Source organism: Atractosteus spatula, chromosome 5 (genome assembly GCF_055471065.1).
Source record: "Atractosteus spatula isolate fAtrSpa1 chromosome 5, fAtrSpa1.hap1, whole genome shotgun sequence".
In the NCBI taxonomy this organism is placed as follows: Eukaryota; Metazoa; Chordata; class Actinopteri; order Semionotiformes; family Lepisosteidae; genus Atractosteus; species Atractosteus spatula.
This window is the reverse complement of record NC_142710.1, coordinates 59,383,490-59,406,426: the sequence shown is the minus strand read 5'-3', so window position 1 is coordinate 59,406,426 and position 22,937 is coordinate 59,383,490. Positions and strand designations below refer to the sequence as shown.

The 22,937-nt window shown below is 41.8% G+C and overlaps 3 protein-coding genes across 4 annotated transcripts; 2 read left to right on the top strand and 1 right to left on the bottom strand.

Moving 5' to 3' along the window:
- Positions 1-12: 12 nt before the first annotated feature.
- tma7 (translation machinery associated 7 homolog) lies at positions 13-1,642 on the bottom strand. The gene is made up of 4 exons (XM_088915290.1): positions 1,545-1,642; positions 698-753; positions 501-588; positions 13-180 (listed from the first exon to the last, which is right to left on the bottom strand). The coding sequence occupies exons 1-4, from the start codon at positions 1,558-1,560 to the stop codon at positions 146-148; spliced, it is 195 nt and encodes a 64-aa protein (XP_088771416.1). The 5' UTR covers positions 1,561-1,642; the 3' UTR covers positions 13-145.
- On the top strand, positions 1,641-6,207 carry ccdc51 (coiled-coil domain containing 51). 2 transcript variants are annotated; one of them, XM_088915284.1, is made up of 4 exons: positions 1,641-1,714; positions 2,970-3,345; positions 4,491-4,655; positions 5,276-6,207. In XM_088915284.1, the coding sequence occupies exons 2-4, from the start codon at positions 3,034-3,036 to the stop codon at positions 6,020-6,022; spliced, it is 1,224 nt and encodes a 407-aa protein (XP_088771410.1). In that variant the 5' UTR covers positions 1,641-1,714; positions 2,970-3,033; the 3' UTR covers positions 6,023-6,207. The 2 variants fall into 2 exon arrangements, with proteins under 2 accessions (XP_088771410.1, XP_088771409.1); XM_088915283.1 differs by lacking the exon at positions 1,641-1,714 and adding an exon at positions 2,527-2,599.
- Positions 6,208-9,217: 3,010 nt separating this feature from the next.
- Positions 9,218-21,822, top strand: mcm2 (minichromosome maintenance complex component 2). The gene is made up of 16 exons (XM_088917644.1): positions 9,218-9,273; positions 10,262-10,452; positions 11,296-11,465; positions 12,180-12,446; positions 12,983-13,202; positions 13,640-13,847; positions 14,452-14,586; positions 15,056-15,247; positions 15,633-15,726; positions 16,200-16,450; positions 17,516-17,642; positions 17,992-18,104; positions 18,285-18,527; positions 19,247-19,429; positions 20,036-20,191; positions 20,861-21,822. The coding sequence occupies exons 1-16, from the start codon at positions 9,268-9,270 to the stop codon at positions 20,969-20,971; spliced, it is 2,667 nt and encodes an 888-aa protein (XP_088773770.1). The 5' UTR covers positions 9,218-9,267; the 3' UTR covers positions 20,972-21,822.
- Positions 21,823-22,937: the final 1,115 nt, after the last annotated feature.

Here is a 22,937-nt window from a genome sequence, read left to right as displayed (position 1 = left end):
AAGAAGCCTAAAAAATATTCGCAAATGTATTTTATTTTACAAGACCAACAACAAAGAAAGCATCTTTTGTCCAAAAATGCACCCAACTGCAGAAATGGAGGCCCCTTGATCCCGGACCTCCTTCCCATTGTCTCAGAATTCCCACTCATTTCTTTCCCGATTTCTTGATTCCACCACTAGCTGTAGAAGGCAATTTACACAAATTAACAACATATTAAAATTGCAGTAAAATGCAAGATTTCCTGTACTGAGAAAAGGCAAGTAGACTTCAAATACTCCATGCAAGTGCATGTTTTTAAATATATATTGAGAGGTTGATACCATCCTTGTTACTTTCGATACCTTTTTGGGTGTAGTTTACCATTTCTCATTTCACCAGAATATTACAGAATGCCTTATGATACAGCCCTTTATGACTCTCGGGTTAATGGTACAGGTCTGCGTTTTCCCACCTGTCAGTTCAGTGAGAGATGTGGAAGCATGGAGAATGCAGTACCCACCTAAAGGTCCCTTTCCAGACGCTTTGGCCTTCAATGCCTCCAGCTGTTTCTGTTCTTCTTTCTGTTTCTGTTTAAAAGCCATGTCCTCCTGTCATAAAAACAACACAAATCGTTTCCAAATTGGAAGTTAAACCTCTCAAATCTACCCTGCGGCTGATTTTGAACGAGACCGTCACAGACCAATCGGGATATCTTACATCATCCATATCCTTTGACTGCTTCTTGGGCTGTTTTAGAGGTTTCTTCTTACCACCTACCACAGGAAAAAAAAAGAGAAACTGAATAAACAGGATGCTTCAGGCTTAAAATGAGGAGCTCTCATTCATATAATATTATAATGTGCATCAACTCAAATATAATGTCTAAATTTAAAGCATTTTTTAATCTTAACAGTCTGGGCACTGAACTTTCTTTATTCGCTGACTCATTTTTTAATTTAGTGACTCAGATGATTATCTTAATCAGCGTCTTAATTGCTGATGTCAGCTTGTCGAAGGATAACCGATAAATAATACCACACCAGTGAAGCTAGCTGAACAGCCCTAATTACTGAAGACGAATGAATACTGAACAGGTCTTCAAATGACAAAAGATTTTTAAAAAGCATACCCTTTCAGAGAAATAATCAAACATATAATGAGTGCCTATTTATAATGCTTTTCAAACTACTCTAGGGCACCATAACCGCCCGCATTGACACAGCACCTTCCGTTTCTATTTGCCGATATCCGTTACATTATCAAATAAGTACGTTACAAGATTAATTAGGCAGAAAAAAGGTGGACACAAGGACTTGAAAACGTACAATATAGCGTTTTATGTTTAATTAACTCGGGGTTTACAGATTAATACCTGATTTATCGTATGATACCAGGTAAACCGTGCAGCGTTATTTCAGTTTAAACACCGTGGCTTTCTCAAATGTTCTAAGGTATACATACAGGAACGCACATATCATGAGCAGTTTTAAAACAAATATAACCAAGTTATTCAAAATATTATTATTATTATTATTTTTAAAGATCTCTATTTAATCTTCCTCACCGTCTCTTCCAGACATGTCCGCTACAGGCGTGTTTTAAGGCTCCGCACAGAAAGGACCCAAATCCCTCACCGGAAAGAGAAGTCCTGAAAACTCGCCGGAGTGAAAAGGGCTGCAATTCTTCTTATAGGCTTCTTCTATGTGCTAACGCTGGAGAGTCTGTTCGACTGAGGTACATCCTTTTAATATCTTAACACTTTTCATGTAGTATGTATTTCTCAGTACGCGCTACATAAAAGAAACTATGGATAAAAAAAAACCGAAGTAAATATTTTCTTTAAAAAACAGGGAAATAAAAACCGCGGTGGTGTTTTTTTCCGCTAGTGACCTTTCTCCATTCATAAGATTTCATAATATTATCACAATTGTGTCTGATAAAAACACCATAATCTATCTTGTCAAAATGCTTCCATTTAGGTACAGGATTACAAATTTCTGAGTAATAGCTGCATTGGCTGCTCAGCATACAGAGGAGCTGTTTTTCGCATTTAGTGTGCTATAAATTCCACAAAATATCTTAAATCCGATTATACGAACAGCATTTAGTTTAATTAAGGTACTAAATTTTAGCAACTTCACCTTTAGTTCAAGATCTCGAAATATAAGAAATACTAGTTTAGAAATAGATAATAATCAAAATACCAGGCGAGATTACCCAGTAGTTCTTTGCGGTTTTCATAGGTGTCAAAGTTGAACGCCGGCGTGCGGAAGCAGATATACGTTTGTCAAAAGTGTGGTGTGCGTGAGATCGAACCGGTATTTAAAAGGGATATTTTATAGAAAGTTTGAAGTAGGTCAAAGATCATTTCCCCAGGGTGAAAGAAAAGCGTTAAAGAGAGACAGAAAGATCTCATTTTTATCCTTAGTAGATGCTGGTTTAGGAAAGCCTTAAATTAAATAAGACTTTGAAAATTCCAGTGCTCAACACATTTTTGAATCTGAGAATATATTTTATATAATTTTTTATTTTATTATTGGATCTGTGCTGCAGGGCTGGGTAACCACGTCACATAATTCTTATGGACCAGAATCAGTCCTAGAAAGGAGATCACTTAATGTAAGATTCACAGTTTGTGTGGCATTATTTATATCTTTATTACAATGCTGTTCACCAAAACATTTTACAGCATTTTACACATTTTGTGTGTCTGTGTATAGAGGAAATAATTGCAAGAACACAGAATTACCCGAGCACAAGGAGACCATCACCTTTCATATAAAATTTAACTCTAACATGTACAGTAAATGTAACACTTTCTTTTTTATTTAGTGTGCATGATACACCAGATCAGTATAGAAGACATAACAGCTTTACATTTTTTGTATGGTGTAAGGCAGGGGTTGAAAGTTAAAGATGCATTAACTTTTTAAAGTCAAAGTAGTAATATAAAAATGTCTGATTATAAATAATTATACTTTTTTTTCAGGTGTGTTTCAAACGGGGCCAGTAGTCTCCTGTTCCATATTTGGACTGTGGTAGCACCGTCTTCAATGAGGTACAGAGCGGACTTGTTAGCAGTGAGGTATGGGACACGTTGTTACCTTGCTCAGGTATCAGGGAACCTCAGACCAGATGTCCTTCCGTTTCGATTTTATTGTGCTCAGAACTCGAAGGAAGCCGGTGGAAAGCTACCTCTGCAGTCACAGACCTCGTCCGGTTTGCAAAAGTTTGCTAATATAAGCAGACAGTGGGGGCAGAGGTCTGTCAAGGGAGCTTCAGCCACCATCAACAACTGGTGGGAGAAATATGAGGAGTTTGTGGGGCTGAATGAAGTCCGAGATGCACAGGCAAAAGTCACAGAGGTAAGTGGGGGAAATGACAACTATACTGCACATTAGTACTGAGAAATAAAGGAACACGTTTTCTACAGTTCTGCCAAAATGTTGGAAGAAAAATCCAAAAAAAGCAGTACAATGATAAAAAAGTGAAACATAAAAATAGGACTTAAGAATAAATTGCTTATTTTTATTTAAACAAATAGTATACCACAATTTCTTTTTCAGTTAAATGATGTTAGACAGTGATGCTGCATCGCTTACCTAATATGCTTGTGTAATAAATTTATAGATGTACTGTAGATGTATATACTCCTGTTGTCTTTACATAACGTGAAGGTGTTTATAAGAGAAGCATTCAAAGACGCTGTGCAGACCTTGGTTAATAAAGTAATAGTAAACCTTAAACCTTTAACTTTTGTATAATATACAAGCTACCTATAAAGAAACCATTAGCATTTCAACTGTGCATTTCCCAATACCTTGGTTGTATCTTTTCTTTAGCCAAATGCTAAATGTTTCAAATAACATTTCACTGTAGAACAATAAAAATGGTAATGAAATAATCCCCTGGAATTGGTTTCTATAATTCTACTGCTCTCAAGGGCACCTTAAGACCAGTAGATTTATAGATTCTGATATTAGATTCTGAAATCCCTGGGATCCTACAACAGGGTCTTAATTAACTGATTCTTAAGGTCAAAAACGTTTAAGAAAAAGGAAAAGTCCATCGTCCTCTCTTGATTTCAGTCTTATACGGCGCACCACCAACATTCATAGTAGTCATTTACAAACCCTACCAATACCTTTAATAAGAAGCAGAACATCATCCTCATATAACATTAGATATTATAATCGCCATTAAAATAATGAATGCATCATTTACTTGTAAATATAAAATATATTTTCTGAACCTTGATAATTAACATTTTTAATAAGATTTTATATTACACTTTTTTTTTTCTTCTTCTTCACGTACCCTCCTATAGGAATCCTATTTTAATTCTAAAAAAATCTTTTGGGTGTTTACTTGGGTTGTCCATCAACAGTGGGGAAAACCAAATCTTTCCTCCTTGCTTTGATAATAGACGTTTGTAAGGCTAGCCTGGACCTGTTGGTTCAGTTAGCTGCTCGTGAGTTGGAAAATGAGCGAGGGTTTCTGGGTTTCTCAGGCGGAGCAGGCGTTCATGGTGGCCAGAGGGATCGTGCGGGAAGCCCACGAGAGCCTGGAGGCCCTGCAGGTGAGGCTGAAGGAGGTCCGCGACCGGCTGGACCGCGTGTCCAGGGAAGAGGTGCACTACCTGGAGCTCGCCACGCTGGAACACAAGCTGCTGCAGGTGGGCGAGCCCGTCATTCTTTTCGCTTAATGTTAAAACGCCACTTATTACTGCTGTCTCGGTTTCCCTGTCTGCTTTCATACTTCATGGCGCTTTTTTTGCAGAATTGTGCTGTCGGGAGCCCGGCATTAAATGATTTATAAGTACAGTAGAAAGCCCGTGTCTAAGGAGCTACATTCAGAGCAGTGTCATTCACTGCGACACGCTAGTCTGGCTCTCCGCCATTTCTGAACACCACTTCCTCTGTGACCTACATTGTCTGTCCGTTTGTGCTTGTTATGTACATTCCTCTGAGGAAATGTTTGTTGCCATTACCTTTCGACAGATTGATTTTTGCCTCCGTGTTTCTGGAGGGCATTGAGGGATTTTCTTGAAGGCACTTTTTTAGTCGCTGAAAAAGACTGAGTTAGAGGCCCAAGAAAGGAAATCTGGAAGAGACTTCATGCCAGAACGACAGGATCGAAAAAAACCTGATTCCACACTGGGTTATTTAAAGGGGGGTGGGGGGGTTGGTGGGTGTGTGGGAGGTGTGCTTTTGTAAATTAAGAAAATAATACGGGTTGACTTTCTTCTTAATTAACTTCTGGAACCCTGTGCTTCATTTTGCTTCGCTGTTTTAGGAGGAGCGTCGCCTCCGTACGGCCTACAGGAACGCAGAGGAGGCGGAGCGGGAGAAGTTTGCCCTGTTCTCGGCCGGGGTGCGGGAGAGCCATGAGAAGGAGCGAGCCAGGGCTGAAAGGACAAAAAACTGGTCCGTCATCGGCTCGGTGCTGGGGGCCCTGATCGGAGTGCTGGGGTCCACCTACATCAACAGAGTCCGTCTGCAGGAGTTGAAAAGCCTCCTCCTGGAAGCTCAGAAGGGACCTGTGAGCCTCCAGGAAGCAATTAAGGTGCAGGCCAGTATACATGAGTCTCAGCAGGAGGAGCTCAGCGGTCTCATTAATAGCCTGAGGGGCACTTTGCGAGGAGCAAAGCCAGCGGATAAGGCAGGGACAGCCGCAATCAAGATACTTCCAAGTGCCTCTGATTCAGACTTAAAAGAACAGTTGCTTTTCAGCAAGAAGATCCATGGTTTGATTGAAGGCATCCAGCCTCAGTTAAGAAAACTGGAGCATGAGATGGGGAAGGTGGCATCTGAGCTCCAAACAGTAAAGGTGGTCATTAAGTCTCACCCAACAGAGAACCAGCTTTTAAAATCCCAGGACGTGCGACCCTATGATACAGAGGGCATCATGCTGGAACTGACCCAATCAGAAAAGAGACTAGAGGCACAAATAAACAGGAACACTATGTACAACACAGTTTTAACATACACTGCTTTTGCACTAACGCTACCTGTACTGTACCTCATCTTTAAAAGCAACTGAAATAGAATTGAGGAATTCTAGATAATCTGACTATTCCTTTTAATTAGTATGTGCGTAATCAATTTACAACACTAGATAATTAATCATCTTCTGTGAATCTTTTACATGAAACATCTCACAATAGAGACTGGTATGTCAAAAGTGAAACATTGTTTTATCATTCTTGAAATAAAAGCTGGTAACATTATTTTTTTGTGTGTGCATGTGAAACATTCTTAAAACTAAGTCAGAAGTAATCCCAGGTAATATAGTAGGTATGCATTAACAATGTGTTAAAAAAAATCAGAATTCTTTTTTAAGGGGGAGGATAAGGTCTTTGGAAAAATAATTTGGTTATCTGTTTTGTGACTACTTTGCTTTATAGTTGATTTTTCTTTAGCCCTAGCCTAAAAAACAACATACAGTATGTGCAAACTTCAAAAGAGAAACTAATGTGCCAAGTAGTTCAAGTAGAAATAACACCAATACACATACAAAACTCACTACAACACATTTGAGTCTTTTATTTCATGTTTGGAATAAAGTTCAGAATTCTATTCAAATACTTTTACAGCATTTATTTTCCCAATAAATCATAAAAAATGTCAGCACTATATATCAACATTCAATCCAAACAAATACACATCTATGCATATATACATTTTACAGTGAGTCTTTTCTTGTCAGATGAAAATAGAAATAGCTTATATGATTTATACTGTAGAGCTGTGCAGACAATTTAAATTGAAAGAAATCCATAAATCCATAAATCAATTTTCTAACCGCTTTATGCAATACAGGGTCATGATTCTACTCCAGCAAGCAATAGGTGCCAGAAAAGATACACCCTGGATGGAACACTAGTTCATCTCAGGGGCACACACAGGCACAAACGCACACACACTCGCACCAGGACCGATTTTCTGAGAAGCCAATTAGCTTACCAGTATGTCCTTGGACTGTGAGAGGAATAAAAAAATACATGATGCTACAAAAGTGGAATATGGAAGGTGACAATGCTGGAATATGCTGTATTAAATCAAAAGAGGTTCAAGCACAACTACATAAATACACTACATCTGAAAAATCTGTATGGTACAGGCATCCCTTGGAACTGATTGTTTCACCCAGTAATGAGTATCGTTCACATCACTTCAGCCTGGGAACTTCATATTGAAACAGGGATCTGCATTCACATGAAGTCATGTCAAATATCTTCTGCTATGGGGAGATAAGACTACAATAACCTGTTGCTCTGGAAATGGAAATGAAGTGAAGTGATTTGAGGGTGATATGTGATATAAAAAGTGCGTCCTACAAAGAGTTATGACATCCCTACAAAACTGAATGACTCCATTTAGAATACTTTGTCAACCATGCCATAAGAACATCTCAGTTTTGTAAAACGTACGAAGAAAGGTAAGTGGGGGTGAATGTAAAGTCCATCTCTCTGTGACAACGCATTCATGTTCACTGCTTTACTCCCTGTTCACCCACGACTGTACTGCTAAGTTCAGCACAAACACCATCACCGAGTATGCTGACGATACCACAGTCGTGGGCCTGATCACTGACAACGATGAGACTGCCTACAGGGAGGAGATAAAACAACTCGCAGACTGGTGCCGAACCAACAACCTATGTCTCAACATCAGCAAAACCAAAGAGCTGATTGTTGACTTCAGAAGACAAGGAAAAGTTCACTCCCCCATCTACATAGAAGGGTCTGCGGTGGAGATGGTGAATAACTTCAAATTCCTAGGCGTTCACATCTCTAAGGACCTTACATGGACACTGAACACCTCCAGTCTCATCAAGAAGACACACCAGCGGCTGTACTTCCTGAGAAGGCTGAAGAAAATACACCTACACCCACTGATCCTCACCAATTTCTACAGATGTACGGTGGAGAGCATACTGACCAGCTGCATCACAGTCTGGTACGGCAACTGCACCGCATCCGACCGCAAGGCACTACAGCGGGTGGTCAAAACTGCCCAACACATCATCGGCAGTGCCTTACCATCCATCCAGGAAATATACAACACCAGGAGTCTGAAAAAAGCCACCAAAATTATGTCTGACCCCACTCACCCCGGTCATAACTTGTTTGTTCCCCTACCATCTGGCAGAAGGTTCCGGTCACTCCAGTCGCACACAACTAGACTCCAAAATAGCTTCTTCCCCAGAGCTGTCAAGTTGGTGACGCCCCCACTCCCTTCCACCTTATTATGATCTCTCCTAACATCCTCCTGTACCCACAACCACTGTACTCCTACACCACCACACACACATGTAAGCCAAAATTGTACTGTCCCCTCGATAGCCCAGTAAAATTGTAACAGGCATAATAATATTTAATATTAATTAACCATACTACTTTTAACCACACTATTTTTTTGCACTGTTCCAAGAATTACCTTGCACTGTTTTTGTCCTGTTAAATTTTCTCTGTTTGCGGAATTTTGCACAGTTTTCGATTACATGTTATTTATGTTATGTTATTACATGTTGTTACTATTATTGCTATTGTGTAACTGTCTATTGTCTCATCTTCTGTCTTATTTATATACTGCACCTGAGTGACTAATGAGAAACACTTTTCATTATACTATGCACCTGTGTAAGTTTAATGACAATAAAGTTGAATTGAATTGAATTGAATTAAACCGCACAGCTATAAAAGTAACAGACAACAGCGGTGACAAGCAAAATAATGTAAGAGTATAAGGCCAGAATTACCGGGGTGACGATAGTAAACACTTCTGAAGATTGATAAATAATAATTTTAAACTGAGTATTAAAACCCCTAAACCTGCTAAGCATCTTAGCAGAAATATCAAACCCTGATTAAATCCAATGTTAGGCTACACTAATGTAGTCCGGTGTACGAAACCAGCCCCCAGATCTTGCCTTTAAAGAATATAAGTGTTTTTCAGTACAAAAAAGGACACATCCCTATCAAAACTACAGTGTTGGAAAACACGTGTCCTCACTAACAGCAGCGCAACGAATTTGCTGAAGTAAAGCTACTTGCTAAGCACCTCCCCCATTTCCTGGGCTGGACAAAAATTGGCCGGAGATGGCTACAGTATCCGTGATAATGAATATTTATAAGTCAAGGACCAATCGGAAAGTGAGTTCGTAGTTCTAAATTAAATATTCATAAGTTTTCGCGCGCTTTGCTGTCACATGGCCATTTCGCGCGAAAAAGAGAGAAACAGCAAGTTTCCTTGCAGGAGAGAGAAAGTACCAGGAGCTGCAGAATGGCCGTAAGTAGAGAATGGAATTATTTTTGTTTTACCGATAATGAATCGCACTTTTTAAAAATTATCTTGTATATTTGAAGTGGAGAAGATTTACAATCTATTTTTTCGTTCGGTTTAGTTAGGAAATTGAGCTTTATTAATAGGCTTTGACATCATTTTTATGTCCTAAACCTTAAGCTTTAGTTATTTTGCACTCGAAAAGCAGTCGTTTGGGTTAACACTTGCTTTATAGATTTTGTAAGAATCCTTCTTTGTTAAATACTGTTAGGATAGGAGGTGAACCGGAACGTTATATACAGTATATATATATATGTGTGTGGTGCCTGGATTCAGAGTTAAAAATCACTTTTAAAATATTTACGGTTGTGTATATGAGTTTTTTAAGAAACGTTGCTATATTTTTAATTTTAAAGCAAGTTTAGTCTAACACAGCTTTTGGATTTTAGTGGGGAGTGAGGTGAAAACGTTTTCATTGTGTCATTCTGAGGTTTTTGTTCTAAAGTATGTTTTAAAATAGCGTTTCCGTTATTTTAATGATGTAATTTTAAAACATCATCCTCAAAATGTAACGGTGGTTAGTAGAACTACAGAAGCATTGGAGACAGTGCGCTGCTCTTTGTGTGGTAGAAACTCCCTGAGCTGGCACACGCGTTCGACTGAGCACTGCTCGCCGATGACTGATAAAGATGTTGGAAAAACAAACTCCAGAAGCATTAGTATTCAGAAGGCGATTTTAGTCCAATCTGCGTGCTTTCATTTAAACTTTTAATTCCTGGTGTCCTTGGCGGACCTCGGTAACGCAAACAATGCTGGGTTATGTAAAGGAGGAGCCAAATATCAAATATCTACAGTGTCTAGTCCATTGCTTTTTTTTTTAGGGTTCTTCGTAGGAGTTCATATATTCATAATTACTTTTTGGTTCTGTAGTGTAAAAAAAACAACAACTAGATGCCAACCAACAGAATTTAAATTGAGCTCATCTCGTTCCCAGGATTCTTCCGAGTCCTACAACATTGCCACTAGTCCCAGCCAGGCATCCCGGCATGGTGATCTCACGTCCAGCCCCGGCAGAGATCTGCCCCCCTTCGAGGATGAGTCCGAGGGCTTGCTTGGAGAGGACCCCCTCCCTGAGGAGGAGGAGGAGGAGGATGGAGAGGAGCTGATCGGGGATGGCATGGAACGGTGAGTTCTGCGCTGACTGTGTTCCGGGTGGGCGCAAAAGCGCCTTTTCAGAGAAGCAGAGCCGAGGTGCTTTGCAGCGATCATTGTGCACAACAAATGCATATCTCTTTGGCATGTAGCATTTCTGCAGGTAATTACAGCGCGGTGCATTCTTTCGCGTTATCTTTTGGAATATGGCATAAAATATTGAAATCACCACAGAGGTGAAGTTAAATTAGCTATTGGGCAGTACTTTACTGTAGTAGTTTAAGACCAAATGCAATGGCGTTGGAAAGATCCTGTCGGAGTTATAAAGTACTTTTATTTTTGTGTTTGGTGTATGTTATTTGACAGCTAGTAATTCAATTATGTGGAGTAGAACAATGAGTTCAGTTAATTTAAAACTAGTTGCGTTATACGATGCACGGTGATCTAGCAAGCTGCAGGATATATATTAAGTCTAATGCATTGAAAAGCTTAAAAAGGTATTGCGAGGTGTAGTATTGTGAATCACGGCAAACAATTATAGTGCGCTTATGTTTTTGCTAATGATGTATCACTGCATTAGTGACGGCACATGTGGGAATCTTTGTTAGAAGAAAACTGCAATTTTAGCTGTGGGTATTGAAAGATCCTACAGGTTAATACTGTTCAGCATTCTATAGCTTTTAGAGCAATGCCTTGTTTTACCAGGAATTAGAGGACTACAGCAACCGAAACCTTTCTTAATTATTCTGTGCATATTTGTGGTCAACAAAATGGATGAAGGGATTGCAGGAATTTGTGGGGGTTTTTTTTAGAGACTTTGATCACTTTTGATGCTTCCAAAAGCAACGTTTTAGTTCATTAAGCGTCTGTCTGCAGGGACTACCGGGCTATTCCAGAGCTGGACCGCTACGAGGAGGAGGGGCTGGACGATGAGGAGGATCTGTCGGAGCTCTCGCCCGGCGCCCGAGCCGCGGCTGAGGAAGCCATGAGGAGACGGGACCAGGAGAGAGGAATGGGGGGGCGTCTAAGAAGGGGGCTGCTGTATGGTAAGTCAGCAGTGATCCTGTAGCCCAGTGAGTGAGAAAGTCCCAACTAAATCTTCCGGTGCCCAGAGCACATTCAGTAACAGGTCTTCTCTGAGAATGACATGAGTTCTTTTAATCACATTATAGACCAGCGTCTTTAACAGTTAGAGGTGTCCGGACAGGGGAGTGGGTTTTCTGAGTATTATATTGCTATTATACGTGACAAGAAAAGGTACTGTTGTGTACCGTTAACATAGTGTCTTAGAACTAAAAGAGGAAAAGCTCACAGTGTAGAACTGTTATTTCCATCCGAATTGAAATTGATTTCTGGTCAGAAAAGTTTTATGCCTTTTAATTCCGTTCCTATGGAGGGTCCATTCTCTTTCTCCTCATGAGGAAGGGCTTAAGATTATTCTTTAGAATTCCTGAAGATCACATTGACCCCTTTTCTGCAACAGCCCTGTATATTTGGGGGAAGATCACCTGGAAGGAAATGAGACTAACGTTTGCACTTTGCCCATTGCGAAGACTAACTGAGGCTGTCTCTAGTTTTGAGAAGGTGCAGGATGTTCCTGGTTATTCTGCATTTTCTATTGCTGAAGCCAAAAAATGAGGCTTGGAGTACCCAGCGCCTTGCGAGGAGCCTGCAGCGCGTTAAACCGCTGTGCTTGCTTCCCTCGTGTCCCGTTGTGTAGCAAGCGTTGTGCCGCGCGTGACTTGGCCCGTGCTCCACAGATAGCGAGGATGAGGACGAAGAGCGGCCAGCCCGCAAGCGGCGGCTGGCGGAGCGCGCGGCGGACGGCGCCGTGTCCGACGAGGACGACGAGATCATCGAGAGCATCGAGAATCTGGAGGACATGAAGGGCCACACGGTGCGGGAGTGGGTGTCCATGGCCGCCCCACGCCTGGAGATCTACCACCGCTTCAAGAACTTCCTGAGGACCCACGTGGACAAGAACGGCCACAACGTCTTCAAGGAGAAGATCAGCGACATGTGCAAAGGTACCTAGCTTCAGGTGTCTGAGCTGATGTAAATTCCTGTTGCCAGTTGATGTTGGCTCATCAGACTTTTTTACCAGGTAGATCATTTGAATTGGTAGCACTCATCCCATGAAGAGGATTCGTATCGTCAAATATTTTTTTTGAGTCTTGTATTTCCAGTTTGGCACAAGTTTTCCATAACTTGTCTAGAGCTCTTTCTGAAGGGACATTCTCTCCTGAGTTAGTTATGCAGTTAATGTGAAGTTACAATATTAATTAACTTGGGGAATTTCCCCTTGCATTGGAAAATCCAGCTTTGTTAATGTTTTAAGAGACTTTGGTGCCTTTCTCACTTTTTTTTTTAAAGAAGTATGGACTAAATCTGCAGTATGGTTACCCTGGCCAATAGCGCCTCAGTTTTGGTGACGGTTCAAACTTCAGGACAGAGTCGTATTCCCAGTTGTAGCGGCTGCTGTGAGGGAAAGGTCATGGTTCAGGGACGGTGTTCTTGTGAGCACCTCTTGCCTGGCTTATCCTTCCTCCTTTTCCTCCTCCAGAGAACAGAGAGAGCCTGCTGGTGAACTACGAGGACCTGGCTGCTCGGGAGCACGTGCTGGCCTACTTCCTGCCGGAAGCGCCCACCGAGATGCTGAAGATCTTCGACGAGGCGGCCAAGGAGGTGGTGCTGGCCATGTACCCCAAATACGACCGCATCGCTCGCGAAATCCACGTGCGCATCTGCAACCTGCCGCTGGTGGAAGACCTGCGCTCCCTGAGGTAACCACCCGAGGGTGCGACACTAGCTAATGGCAGGCTGCTGTGTTTGCTTAGAAAGTGTGGAAGAACATTTTTCCCTGTCTGGCCAATGTGCTTCAATTAGTTAAAACACAATTGAAATTCTGTATTTTATTCCTTGCTCAGGTAAAACACTGTACCAACAAGTACATGTTCTTTAACATTATTTTAATATATAACTTGGGCATTGTGTATTTTTAAAGGCAGCTAAAATGAGATGAGTCTTCTGTATAGATCTCTAGGAAGGGTAATTGTTTGCAGGACTAATTAAGGCTCTTAGCTCCCAAGGGGGATATTGGTATATCCTGGGATCACAATTCAGTTGGAAGGCATATTAAGTTGCTTTGTAACCCTGCCCACAGCCACTTACTGTGTCCATGGCTGTTGATGAGTTAATTCTATCTCTTCTTTTCTTCTAGGCAGCTGCATTTGAACCAGCTGATCTGCACCAGTGGGGTGGTGACCAGCTGCACAGGGGTCCTGCCTCAGCTCAGTATGGTCAAGTACAACTGTAACAAGTGTAACTTCATCCTGGGGCCCTTCTTCCAGTCCCAAAACCAGGAGGTGAAGCCAGGCTCCTGCCCTGAGTGTCAGTCACTCGGCCCCTTCGAGATCAATATGGAAGAGGTAAGAGACTGTCCTGCCCTGTCCTGTTCGGCCAGGTTTTGGCGTTATCACTCCGGTTTACGTTTCTCCAAGCCCAATTTTAAGAATTAAGAATAATTGTGGAATGCCGAAAGGTCAATTTAAAATCCTATAGCTGATGACCCATTAGTTAGGGTTCAGCGCTTCAGTCATGCTTTGAGAATAATGGCTGCTATTTTTGAATCGGTAAAGAGAAACAGAAGCAAAAATATGATTTAGAAAAAACTTTGTATGTGCCGCATCCTTATTTGATTAAAAACTGAAGTATGTTCAAGGCATATGCACATGGTTAAACATTTAATGATGCCAATCTGAAATAAGGTGCCTGTGAAAAGATGTAACATTAGTTGGTGTAATCATATTATTACAATAATTACAAGAGAAGAATTTTGTTCTCTTGTTGTTGCATGCTTGATCCTAGAGCCTTGAGGAATTTTACGACACGATTGATTAGCTTGTTACTTTAAAGGAATGAATGGAGCCTGTTTTATATAGTGATTAGTGTGTCATAAAATAGAATGACCATTGAACACATGACTGACTGTGCTGTAACTCACAGGGGATAATCAGATGCTTTTTCTCACAGACTGTCTACCAGAACTATCAGCGTATCACTATCCAGGAGAGCCCTGGCAAGGTGGCAGCAGGGAGACTGCCCCGGTCCAAAGATGCCATCCTCTTGGCAGACTTGGTGGATAGCTGCAAACCTGGTGATGAAATTGTAAGTACAGGGCAATATGGGGATCATGCTTCTGTTCCTACCTCTGGGAACGAACTGGTTTATTTCTCCATGGAACACTCAACCCAGGGTTGATGGAGGAAGTTTCTGTGTGCAGTTCACATGAGGTGTATTTTTTGAAAGAGGTTTTCTGAATGATATTGAAATTTTCGTATTCAGTTCAGGTGAATAGTTACAATTTTGGAGTTTGCGGTGCATTAAATTACCAATTTAAAGCTTTGCCATTGTTTGTACATTGTCCATGTGGAAAGATCCACCCAATTATCATCAAAATGAAATATGTAATATGTAACGATTGTAAAAATGTATATATGTTAAAAAGCGTACCCATCATTTTAAGTGTTTTGTCTTTTACACCTTTAATAAACAATGCTAGCAGTCATACATCTATTTTGAAATGACTTTGAGTTTGCTCAGAGGATCACTGTGGACTGTTTTGTGTTGCCTGTAGGAGCTGACTGGCATTTATAACAACAACTATGACGGCTCCCTCAACACAGCCAATGGCTTCCCCGTCTTTGCCACGGTTATCATGGCCAATCACATCGCCAAGAAGGACGACAAGGTGGCTGTGGGAGAGCTGACCGATGAGGATGTGAAGGCCATCATCGCGCTGTCGAAAGACGAGCGCACCGGAGAGCGGGTGAGCTACATCGGCTTCGTTATCGCTGACTAGGAAGCATGATTATGAGCCACGCTTTCTCTTTCCTGCGTCAGGCTTTTGGCGAGTGTTTGTGTGTGGATTAGGCACATTTTGTGGTCTGCATGTTTGAAAATGAGCTCGGTGGGCCAATGAACTTGGTGTTCAATGGAAAATGCAAAAAATGAGATTTTGGTCACTGGCCTCAATGATGAAAGTAGCCTTTCCATCTCTAGAATCTGTTCCCTGCCATCAGCTACTCATCGCAGAATGTGAACTTGATGCACTTTTAAAAAAATATTCCACTTGATTGCTTGACAGTAGTTTGTGTAAGTACATGGTTGGAATATTTTTAAGCACAGATTGATTTTTCTTTCTATTCAATTAGATATTTGCCAGTATTGGTCCTTCCATTTATGGGCACGAGGACATCAAGAGAGGAATTGCTTTAGCTCTGTTTGGAGGAGAACCAAAAAACCCTGGTAAGTAGACAGATAGTGGGGAAATACTGCTCAGGCTTGGACATAAACAACTCGGAATGGCAAAAAATATGGACTTCTTCTGAGAACGTTGTATAAGGTTGCAGCCTTGGAACTTGGAAATTTGTTTTAAACTAATTGAACCAAAAAAGAGGTTGTTCAAGTCTGCAGCCCCACTTGAAATTAAGGGTATCTTTAGGAGTTCCTTGCATTATTTCTCTTTAATTTGTTTTTTAAGGAAGGCTTGGGTTTTTTTGACGGCAGGTACGCCAATGTGCACTAGAGAAGCTTATTATGCAGGTTGTTTTTTTAAATGAAATTCATGGTTTTGACCAAACAAGGTCATGATCAAAACTTTTTAGTTGGAAAAACTGAAAGTAGGCTTTGTGCTTTTGGTCTTGTGAGGGATTTAGAAATGTTTCATTTGAATGATGCTAAAGTCTGTGATCTTGAGCTGTTGGCATCTTTGCTCTCAGGTGGAAAGCACAAGGTGAGAGGGGACATTAATGTGCTGCTCTGTGGAGATCCTGGCACGGCCAAGTCCCAGTTCCTAAAGTATGTGGAGAAGGTGGCCAGCCGGGCGGTTTTCACCACCGGACAGGGGGCCTCAGCGGTGGGTCTCACGGCCTACGTCCAGAGGCACCCCGTGAGCCGCGAGTGGACCCTGGAGGCGGGCGCCCTGGTGCTGGCCGACCGTGGAGTCTGCCTAATCGACGAGTTCGATAAGGTGTGTGACACCGAACGTGTGGGAGGACATACTGCTAACCACGGGGCAGCCTATGGAACAGCGATCTTTCAGTTTGTCCTTTCAGGGGGATTTTATTAGTTAGGGGGAACAGGAATGGTGGTAGTAGTAGTAATAATTTCTTACACTTGGATAATGCTTTTCTGGACACTCCTCACAAAGCGCTTTACAGGTAATGGGGACTCCCCTTCAACACCACCAGTGTGCAGCCCAACCTGGATGATGCAATGGCAGCCGATGTGCAGCAGAACGCTCACCACACAGCAGCTATAAGTGGGGAGGAGAGCAGAGTGATGAAGCCAGTTCATAAATGGGGATTATTAGGAGGCGGTGATTGATGAAGGCCAATGAGAAATTTGTCTGGATGCCAGGGCGACAGCCCTACTCTTTTCGAGAAACACCCTGGGATTTTTAATGACCACTGAGAATCAGGACCTTGGTTTTACATCTCATGTGAGGGATGGTGCCTTTTTACAGTATAGCATCCCCATCACCTTACTGGGGCATCAAGGACCCACACAGACTGCAGTTTGAGTGCCCCCTGCTGGCCCCACTAACACCTCTTCCAGTAGCAACCTTAGTTTTTCCCAGGAGGTCTCCCATCCACCTGGTCAGCCTTACCCCCTGCTTAGCTTCAGTAGACTGCCAGCTGTGAGCTGCAGGGTGATACGGCGGCTGGTAGATATCCGTGGGGGCAGACCCAAGTTATTGGGTTATCAGATATTGATCATGACATAGCGTTGATGTCACAAGTGGTCCTTTCTTAAATAGCGTGGGCTTGAATTCTCGCACTCCATCACTTTCATAACATTGCTATAGGATCTTCAAAGTCTGTGTTATTGTATAATGTATTTCCTACAACCCTTTGTGATTCATCTTTTATAAAAGCAATAACAAATGTAACATCCCTTTTCCTTGTTTTTCGAATATTCGGTTTGACCCGCAGCTTGTTTTACGCAATGTGTGCTGTGTTCCTGATGTGTAAGAGTCTGCCCTCTTAAGTGTTCTGAGATGGCTTAGGTGTTTGTGTTCCTGCCTGTATTGTAGATGAACGACCAGGACCGAACCAGTATCCACGAGGCTATGGAACAGCAGAGTATTTCCATCTCCAAGGCTGGGATTGTCACCTCCCTTCAGGCTCGCTGCACTGTCATTGCTGCTTCCAACCCCATTGGTAAAGATGCCTGTTATAGACACTAATATTAGAGGTCTTATAGAATCACTTCACATCTGTTGGAGACTGGCCCGTTTGCTGGTTGCTACTGAGCATGCACATAAAACAAAGCTTTTGTCTTTCTAGAGAGCTGTTCAGATTTAATTATCCCTGCATGGTGTACATGATGTGAAAATTTGATCAGAAGAGGGTCTATGGGCAAACAGTTTTAACCTTTTTACAGGTTAAATTTTCAGTTAGGTTTTCAGAAAGGTTTTCAGAAAGGTTACACTAGACGCTCTACTACAAAATGTGCAATATAATTCAAATGCAACTTCTTTAACTGCATTTTCCTCTGTGGACAATACAGGTGGTCGATATGATCCTTCGCTCACCTTTTCGGAGAATGTGGACCTGACTGAGCCCATAGTGTCACGATTTGACATTTTGTGCGTGGTCAGAGATACTGTGGATCCTGTGCAGGTTAGTTTCTGGTGGTGAAACCCTTTGACTTGCATGCAGCTCCACTTTGTTGCTTTAAAAGAAAGCTAACTTCAGGCATCATGTGTATGTATAGTAAGTTGAACTTGTAATGCATGGTATTGACATCTAAAAAGTGGAAGAAAATAGTAAAAATGGATATTCCATCTCTTTATCTGGCAGGATGAGATGCTTGCCCGCTTTGTTGTGAGCAGCCACATCAAGCATCACCCTGGCAACAAGGAAGTGGCAAGTGGGAGCTTGGAGGAGGTGGTCCTACCCAACACCTATGGCGTGGAGCCCATCCCTCAGGAGCTGCTGAAGAAATACATCATCTATGCCAAGGAGAGAGTGCACCCCAAGCTCAACCAGATGGACCAGGACAAAGTGGCAAAAATGTACAGCGATCTGCGCAAGGAGTCCATGGTAAGCCGGCTTTGACATTACTTATTAGACCTTCTGGAGAGCAACGGTTTATCCTTTCTTCCTGTCGTGTTGTGGGAAATTCTTCAGGGCAGGTCTTGTGCACTTTCAGTATTTCAGCTCGATACACACAGCAACATAGCACTGAGACTGCCCTGCAGGACAGCCAAACCGCTTGGCAAAAGAGCTTCCCAGCTCTTTTTTTTTTTAGAGTACAGCTTTATGTGGTACATGACAGAGATTTGTTTAACACATCTGTCCTGTTCTTTGAAATGGATTCTCTTTTCTCTTAACTTTGTAGGAGGGAATTAGTTTCTGCAGCTGTGAATACAAACCAGCTTTTGTCTTGTTTTAACATACTTTTTGATACACGCACTACATGTGTTTGGTTAGCATACTGCTGCAGTTAATACCTTCCACAATGTAATAAAGCCATAATATTGTAACCTTAAATATGTGCAAGATAGACATCTCCTACTTTGTTGCTTTGGTAACATCTTTGTGAACGTGAGGCTCCTTGCAGCCAGGACAAGTAAAAAGTGGCAGAATTTTTCATGTCCTTTTTACACCCCTTAATTGTAACTGACACCCCTCATACATCTGTAACTGAACTGCACAGCCTGCACCCGCGGTCTTATTTAGTCACGCTCCGGTATGGCCGAGTTTCGCGGTGTTCTTCTGTCAAGCCCTAATCGACGGCTGCGCCGTGCGCTGTCTCGCAGGCCACGGGCAGCATCCCGATCACGGTGCGCCACATCGAGTCCATGATCCGCATGGCCGAGGCCCATGCGCGCATGCACCTGAGGGACTACGTGGTGGAGGACGACGTCAACATGGCCATTCGGGTCATGCTGGAGAGCTTCATCGACACGCAGAAGTTCAGCGTCATGAGGAGCATGAGGAAGGTGGGCGTTTCGTGAAGCTGGTCTCTTCTTGCAGCTTTAATTCATCTGCTACCGCAGCGCTTTCCTGTGTTTATGGATAGGCCCGCTCACTGGGTGATCTGGCGACTTGTGAGCGTAACGAAGACAGATTGGCAAGCTGTGCTTGGATTTTAGGATCATTTTCAGAATTCAGCTGGCTAGAATAAATTAAGGCAACAAAGCAAGTTAATTTTCGAGAAAACCATAGTCATGCACGTTCTACACCTCACTTTAAATGAGCCTACAGAGTCAGTTGGTACTGAATGCTAGAAGCCGATGGGTTTCTGTTAAAAGTATTTTCCTCAGTTAAGTTCCTTCATTTGTTACATGAAGCTCTGATGAGTTGAATGAACATTTCCCTTTATGAAACTGACAAACACATGTTGGGTTTGGGCTTTGTGTTTTTGCACTAGTAAGTTTACAGAAGAATCTGGGATTTATTTAAGAAATAAATACCACTAGGTGGCACTGGAGTGCCTGGAAAGTTAAATTTGAGCTCTTCATGGTATGTGCCCTTTAAGATTTCTGTTTGCCTAATGAGTGGATGGCAGCAAACCTCTGGAGTAAACCTGCCCTTCTCTCCTTCAGACATTTGCCCGTTATCTGGCCTTCAGGCGAGACAACAATGAGCTACTGCTCTTTATCCTGAAGCAGCTGGTAGCTGAGCAGGTGACGTACCAACGAAACCGTTATGGAGCACAGCAGGATACCATTGAAATACCAGAGAAGGACCTGGCTGATAAGGTATGGAGGAGGGTACTGCTGGGATAAAGTAACTTTCAGTGGAAAACAGGAAGTAGTTGGGGAGGGGTGCTTGATATGCTTGAGGTCGTAGTAATGCTTCTTCTGAAGACTAAGGCTTCTTACCCTTTCAGTATCTTTGGAGAATTTTACAATACTTCCCCACATTTCTTCATATTTAGCACTTTAATTACTACATCAATCCTGCTCGTTGCAACAGAATGGTCACACATTGAATAGCACTGACTTAGCACTCATGGTTTTAAACTATTAACAGCCAGTCGAGAACAAAGTATGTCCCTTGAAACTGGCCATCCTGCTTAGCATTATTTACCACAACCCTAGCGGACAGTCAAGAAAAAAAGGACACCCACTTAATAGTAGTTAAATCCTCTTCTTGTTCTAACAGCGGCAGGCTCTAGTAGAAATTATACTGGTAAAAGGTAGAATAATTTTGGATCTAGCAGACATGCATCTGTAGATGCCCTCATCATAAGGTAATGCACTACATAGCGTCCTGCAAGTGCTGTTGATTTTAAGTGCTTACAATTAATTGTTCTTAAACTTCTGAAAGCATTATCGCAGAAGCTTCTGTAAAGCCTATTTTAAGATTAATCTTGTTTTATCCTGATAGGAGAGGTTTATCTTCGTAACCATTCTCCCCTCTTTCAGGCCCGTCAGATCAACATCCACAATCTGTCGGCGTTCTATGACAGTGACCTCTTCAAAATGAACAAATTCTCCCATGATGTAAAGAAGAAGCTTATTGTTCAGCAGTTCTGATTCCCCCGACTATGGCTCAGAGCGCTTTCTCATGGACCTACCTAACATGGGGCACGTGTTTTGCTCTCACTTGCTGACATTGTCCGAAGACTGTGGTGTCTCATCATATTTTCAGTGTCCCTGAAATGGAAACTTTGTACTAGGCCTCACAGACGAGGATGGGAACTTACCTCCTGTAATGTGCCACGATCCTTTCAGTTATCATCTACCTTCCAAATTTTACATGTGTATTAAAATCTTGCGTGAAAAGAACTGTACACATCAGGTTTTATATCAGTCTTGAAATTTGTATGTCAGTGCTGTTTTTAATATCTGTTTGAAAAAGTACTGCAGTGTCAATTTATTCAGCATTTTGATCTTTGTATGTCCCGAAATGTTCAGTTTCAGCTGTCTGTTGTATTTCGTAGTGCAAAGGTTATCCGAGTTAAAGATGGACTGTACGACTTACTGTTAAATGTCTTGCAGTACCTTTCCCCTTCTGTTTTGAAATCACGTGGTCTTTTTTCTGCTCGCATTTTGAAATTCAACTTCTGGCATTGCTCTTGTACCCTAATCCAGTAATTGGGGCCCAGATCTGCTGTGATGTTTTTGTTAACCCTGTTCTTTTCATATGATATTTTAGTAGTGAATCACCTGCAGGTTTTCCTTGGTGATGTGTAATATGCTTTGGTACAAGCCAGTTAACTCTTCTATCTGTATTTTTCACAGATTGTTTTTGTATGTAATGCAGAATGTTTTTGCATTGATTAAGTTAACTGGGAACATATCTGATGTGAGATAAAATGTGTATTCTAAGAGCTGTTTTTCTTACCTGTAATGTTGCTAGAATAAAGTTAAAATTGTGAACAGCTCTCTTGAGTGCGGATGAAAGCAGGCACACCTGTTTGAGCACGGTAAATTATTTTAGTTGCCATTATATATTTTGCAGATTAATATCTGGAACTGCTTTGTTGGATAGGGGCCATAAACAGAAAGTAGGCATAAAGAAGTGACTGAATCATGCCCGTCCTAGGGGTTCCTGGATAGTGATGCAAGAGGAAAGCAATTCCCTACATCATAGGGCTCAATCTACACGGTTTATGCATGGAGAATATCTTTTCACCAATTCTGAAATTATTGAAAAGGACTTGGCTCTCCAGGTCAAATTAAATCAGTCTCCCTTACAGCTTCCACTCCTCGGTTCATTAAGGAGAACTTCCATTTTTGAACCTGTTTTAATCTATGTTGAATCTCTTCTTGGAACATGTATAAGGTAATGAAAAGTATGAGCTGACTGGGAAGAAGCTGCTGTTCCTATAGCTTTTACAGCTCGATTGCAAAATCTTAATTAGGTAATTGATTTAAAGTTTGATATTAAACGTATTGATTAGTTTTAGCCAAATGAGCTCGTAAATCCCCCCAAGACTCCCTTAACTAAGGACCAAAGCTTAGTGTTTTTGTTTCAGTCTTGGCCTGTTTTGATTAATGGCAGCTTCCTCCATTATAGCACTGTCAATGAGGGGCTTAGTTTATGGGTCTGAGCCTAGTTCTTCTGTGCTCCAGTGAAAAACAGCTGCTTCCAGCTCACTGCCAGGCAGCATCTATCTAGGGCTGGCCACCCCTGGTCTAGAGGGTCCTAGTGCCCTGAGGCATTCTTCTCTTAACATGTCTCTGTGATTCTGCTCTTTGACCTCCCACAGCCCTGAATAGGTCATTAAAGATGGAAATACTTTGATAAACATATTTTAGCTGAGCTTGCCTGCTTGCTTGGTAGAAAAACCCAGTTACGAGTTGATTAAGTCCTTGTTTTAAGGACTTGTGCCTGAAAGTTGCTGGATTAAAGCACAATCAAAAAAAAGCGGAGGAAAGTTAAATTGGTCCAATTGAGATAATAATGAGCTAATTGATATCATTAGCAGCTCAGCTGCAAGGCAAATCTGCAAACCCAGTTCTGGAATGAGCCAAGAATGGGATTTCCCTGTAGCTT

What these genes read in the sequence shown, in the direction of transcription:
- ccdc51 (XM_088915283.1), top strand. An exon ending in CACAGGCAAAAGTCACAGAG is followed by an intron (nt 3,346 to 4,490) that starts GTAAGTGGGGGA and finishes TGGGTTTCTCAG; the next exon opens with GCGGAGCAGGCGTTCATGGT. An exon ending in TGGAACACAAGCTGCTGCAG is followed by an intron (nt 4,656 to 5,275) that starts GTGGGCGAGCCC and finishes TCGCTGTTTTAG; the next exon opens with GAGGAGCGTCGCCTCCGTAC.
- mcm2 (XM_088917644.1), top strand. An exon ending in ATCGGGGATGGCATGGAACG is followed by an intron (nt 10,453 to 11,295) that starts GTGAGTTCTGCG and finishes GTCTGTCTGCAG; the next exon opens with GGACTACCGGGCTATTCCAG. An exon ending in ACGAGCGCACCGGAGAGCGG is followed by an intron (nt 15,248 to 15,632) that starts GTGAGCTACATC and finishes CTATTCAATTAG; the next exon opens with ATATTTGCCAGTATTGGTCC.
- tma7 (XM_088915290.1), bottom strand. An exon ending in AGTCAAAGGATATGGATGAT is followed by an intron (nt 589 to 697) that starts GTAAGATATCCC and finishes TTTTTATGACAG; the next exon opens with GAGGACATGGCTTTTAAACA. An exon ending in GTCTGGAAAGGGACCTTTAG is followed by an intron (nt 181 to 500) that starts GTGGGTACTGCA and finishes TGCCTTCTACAG; the next exon opens with CTAGTGGTGGAATCAAGAAA.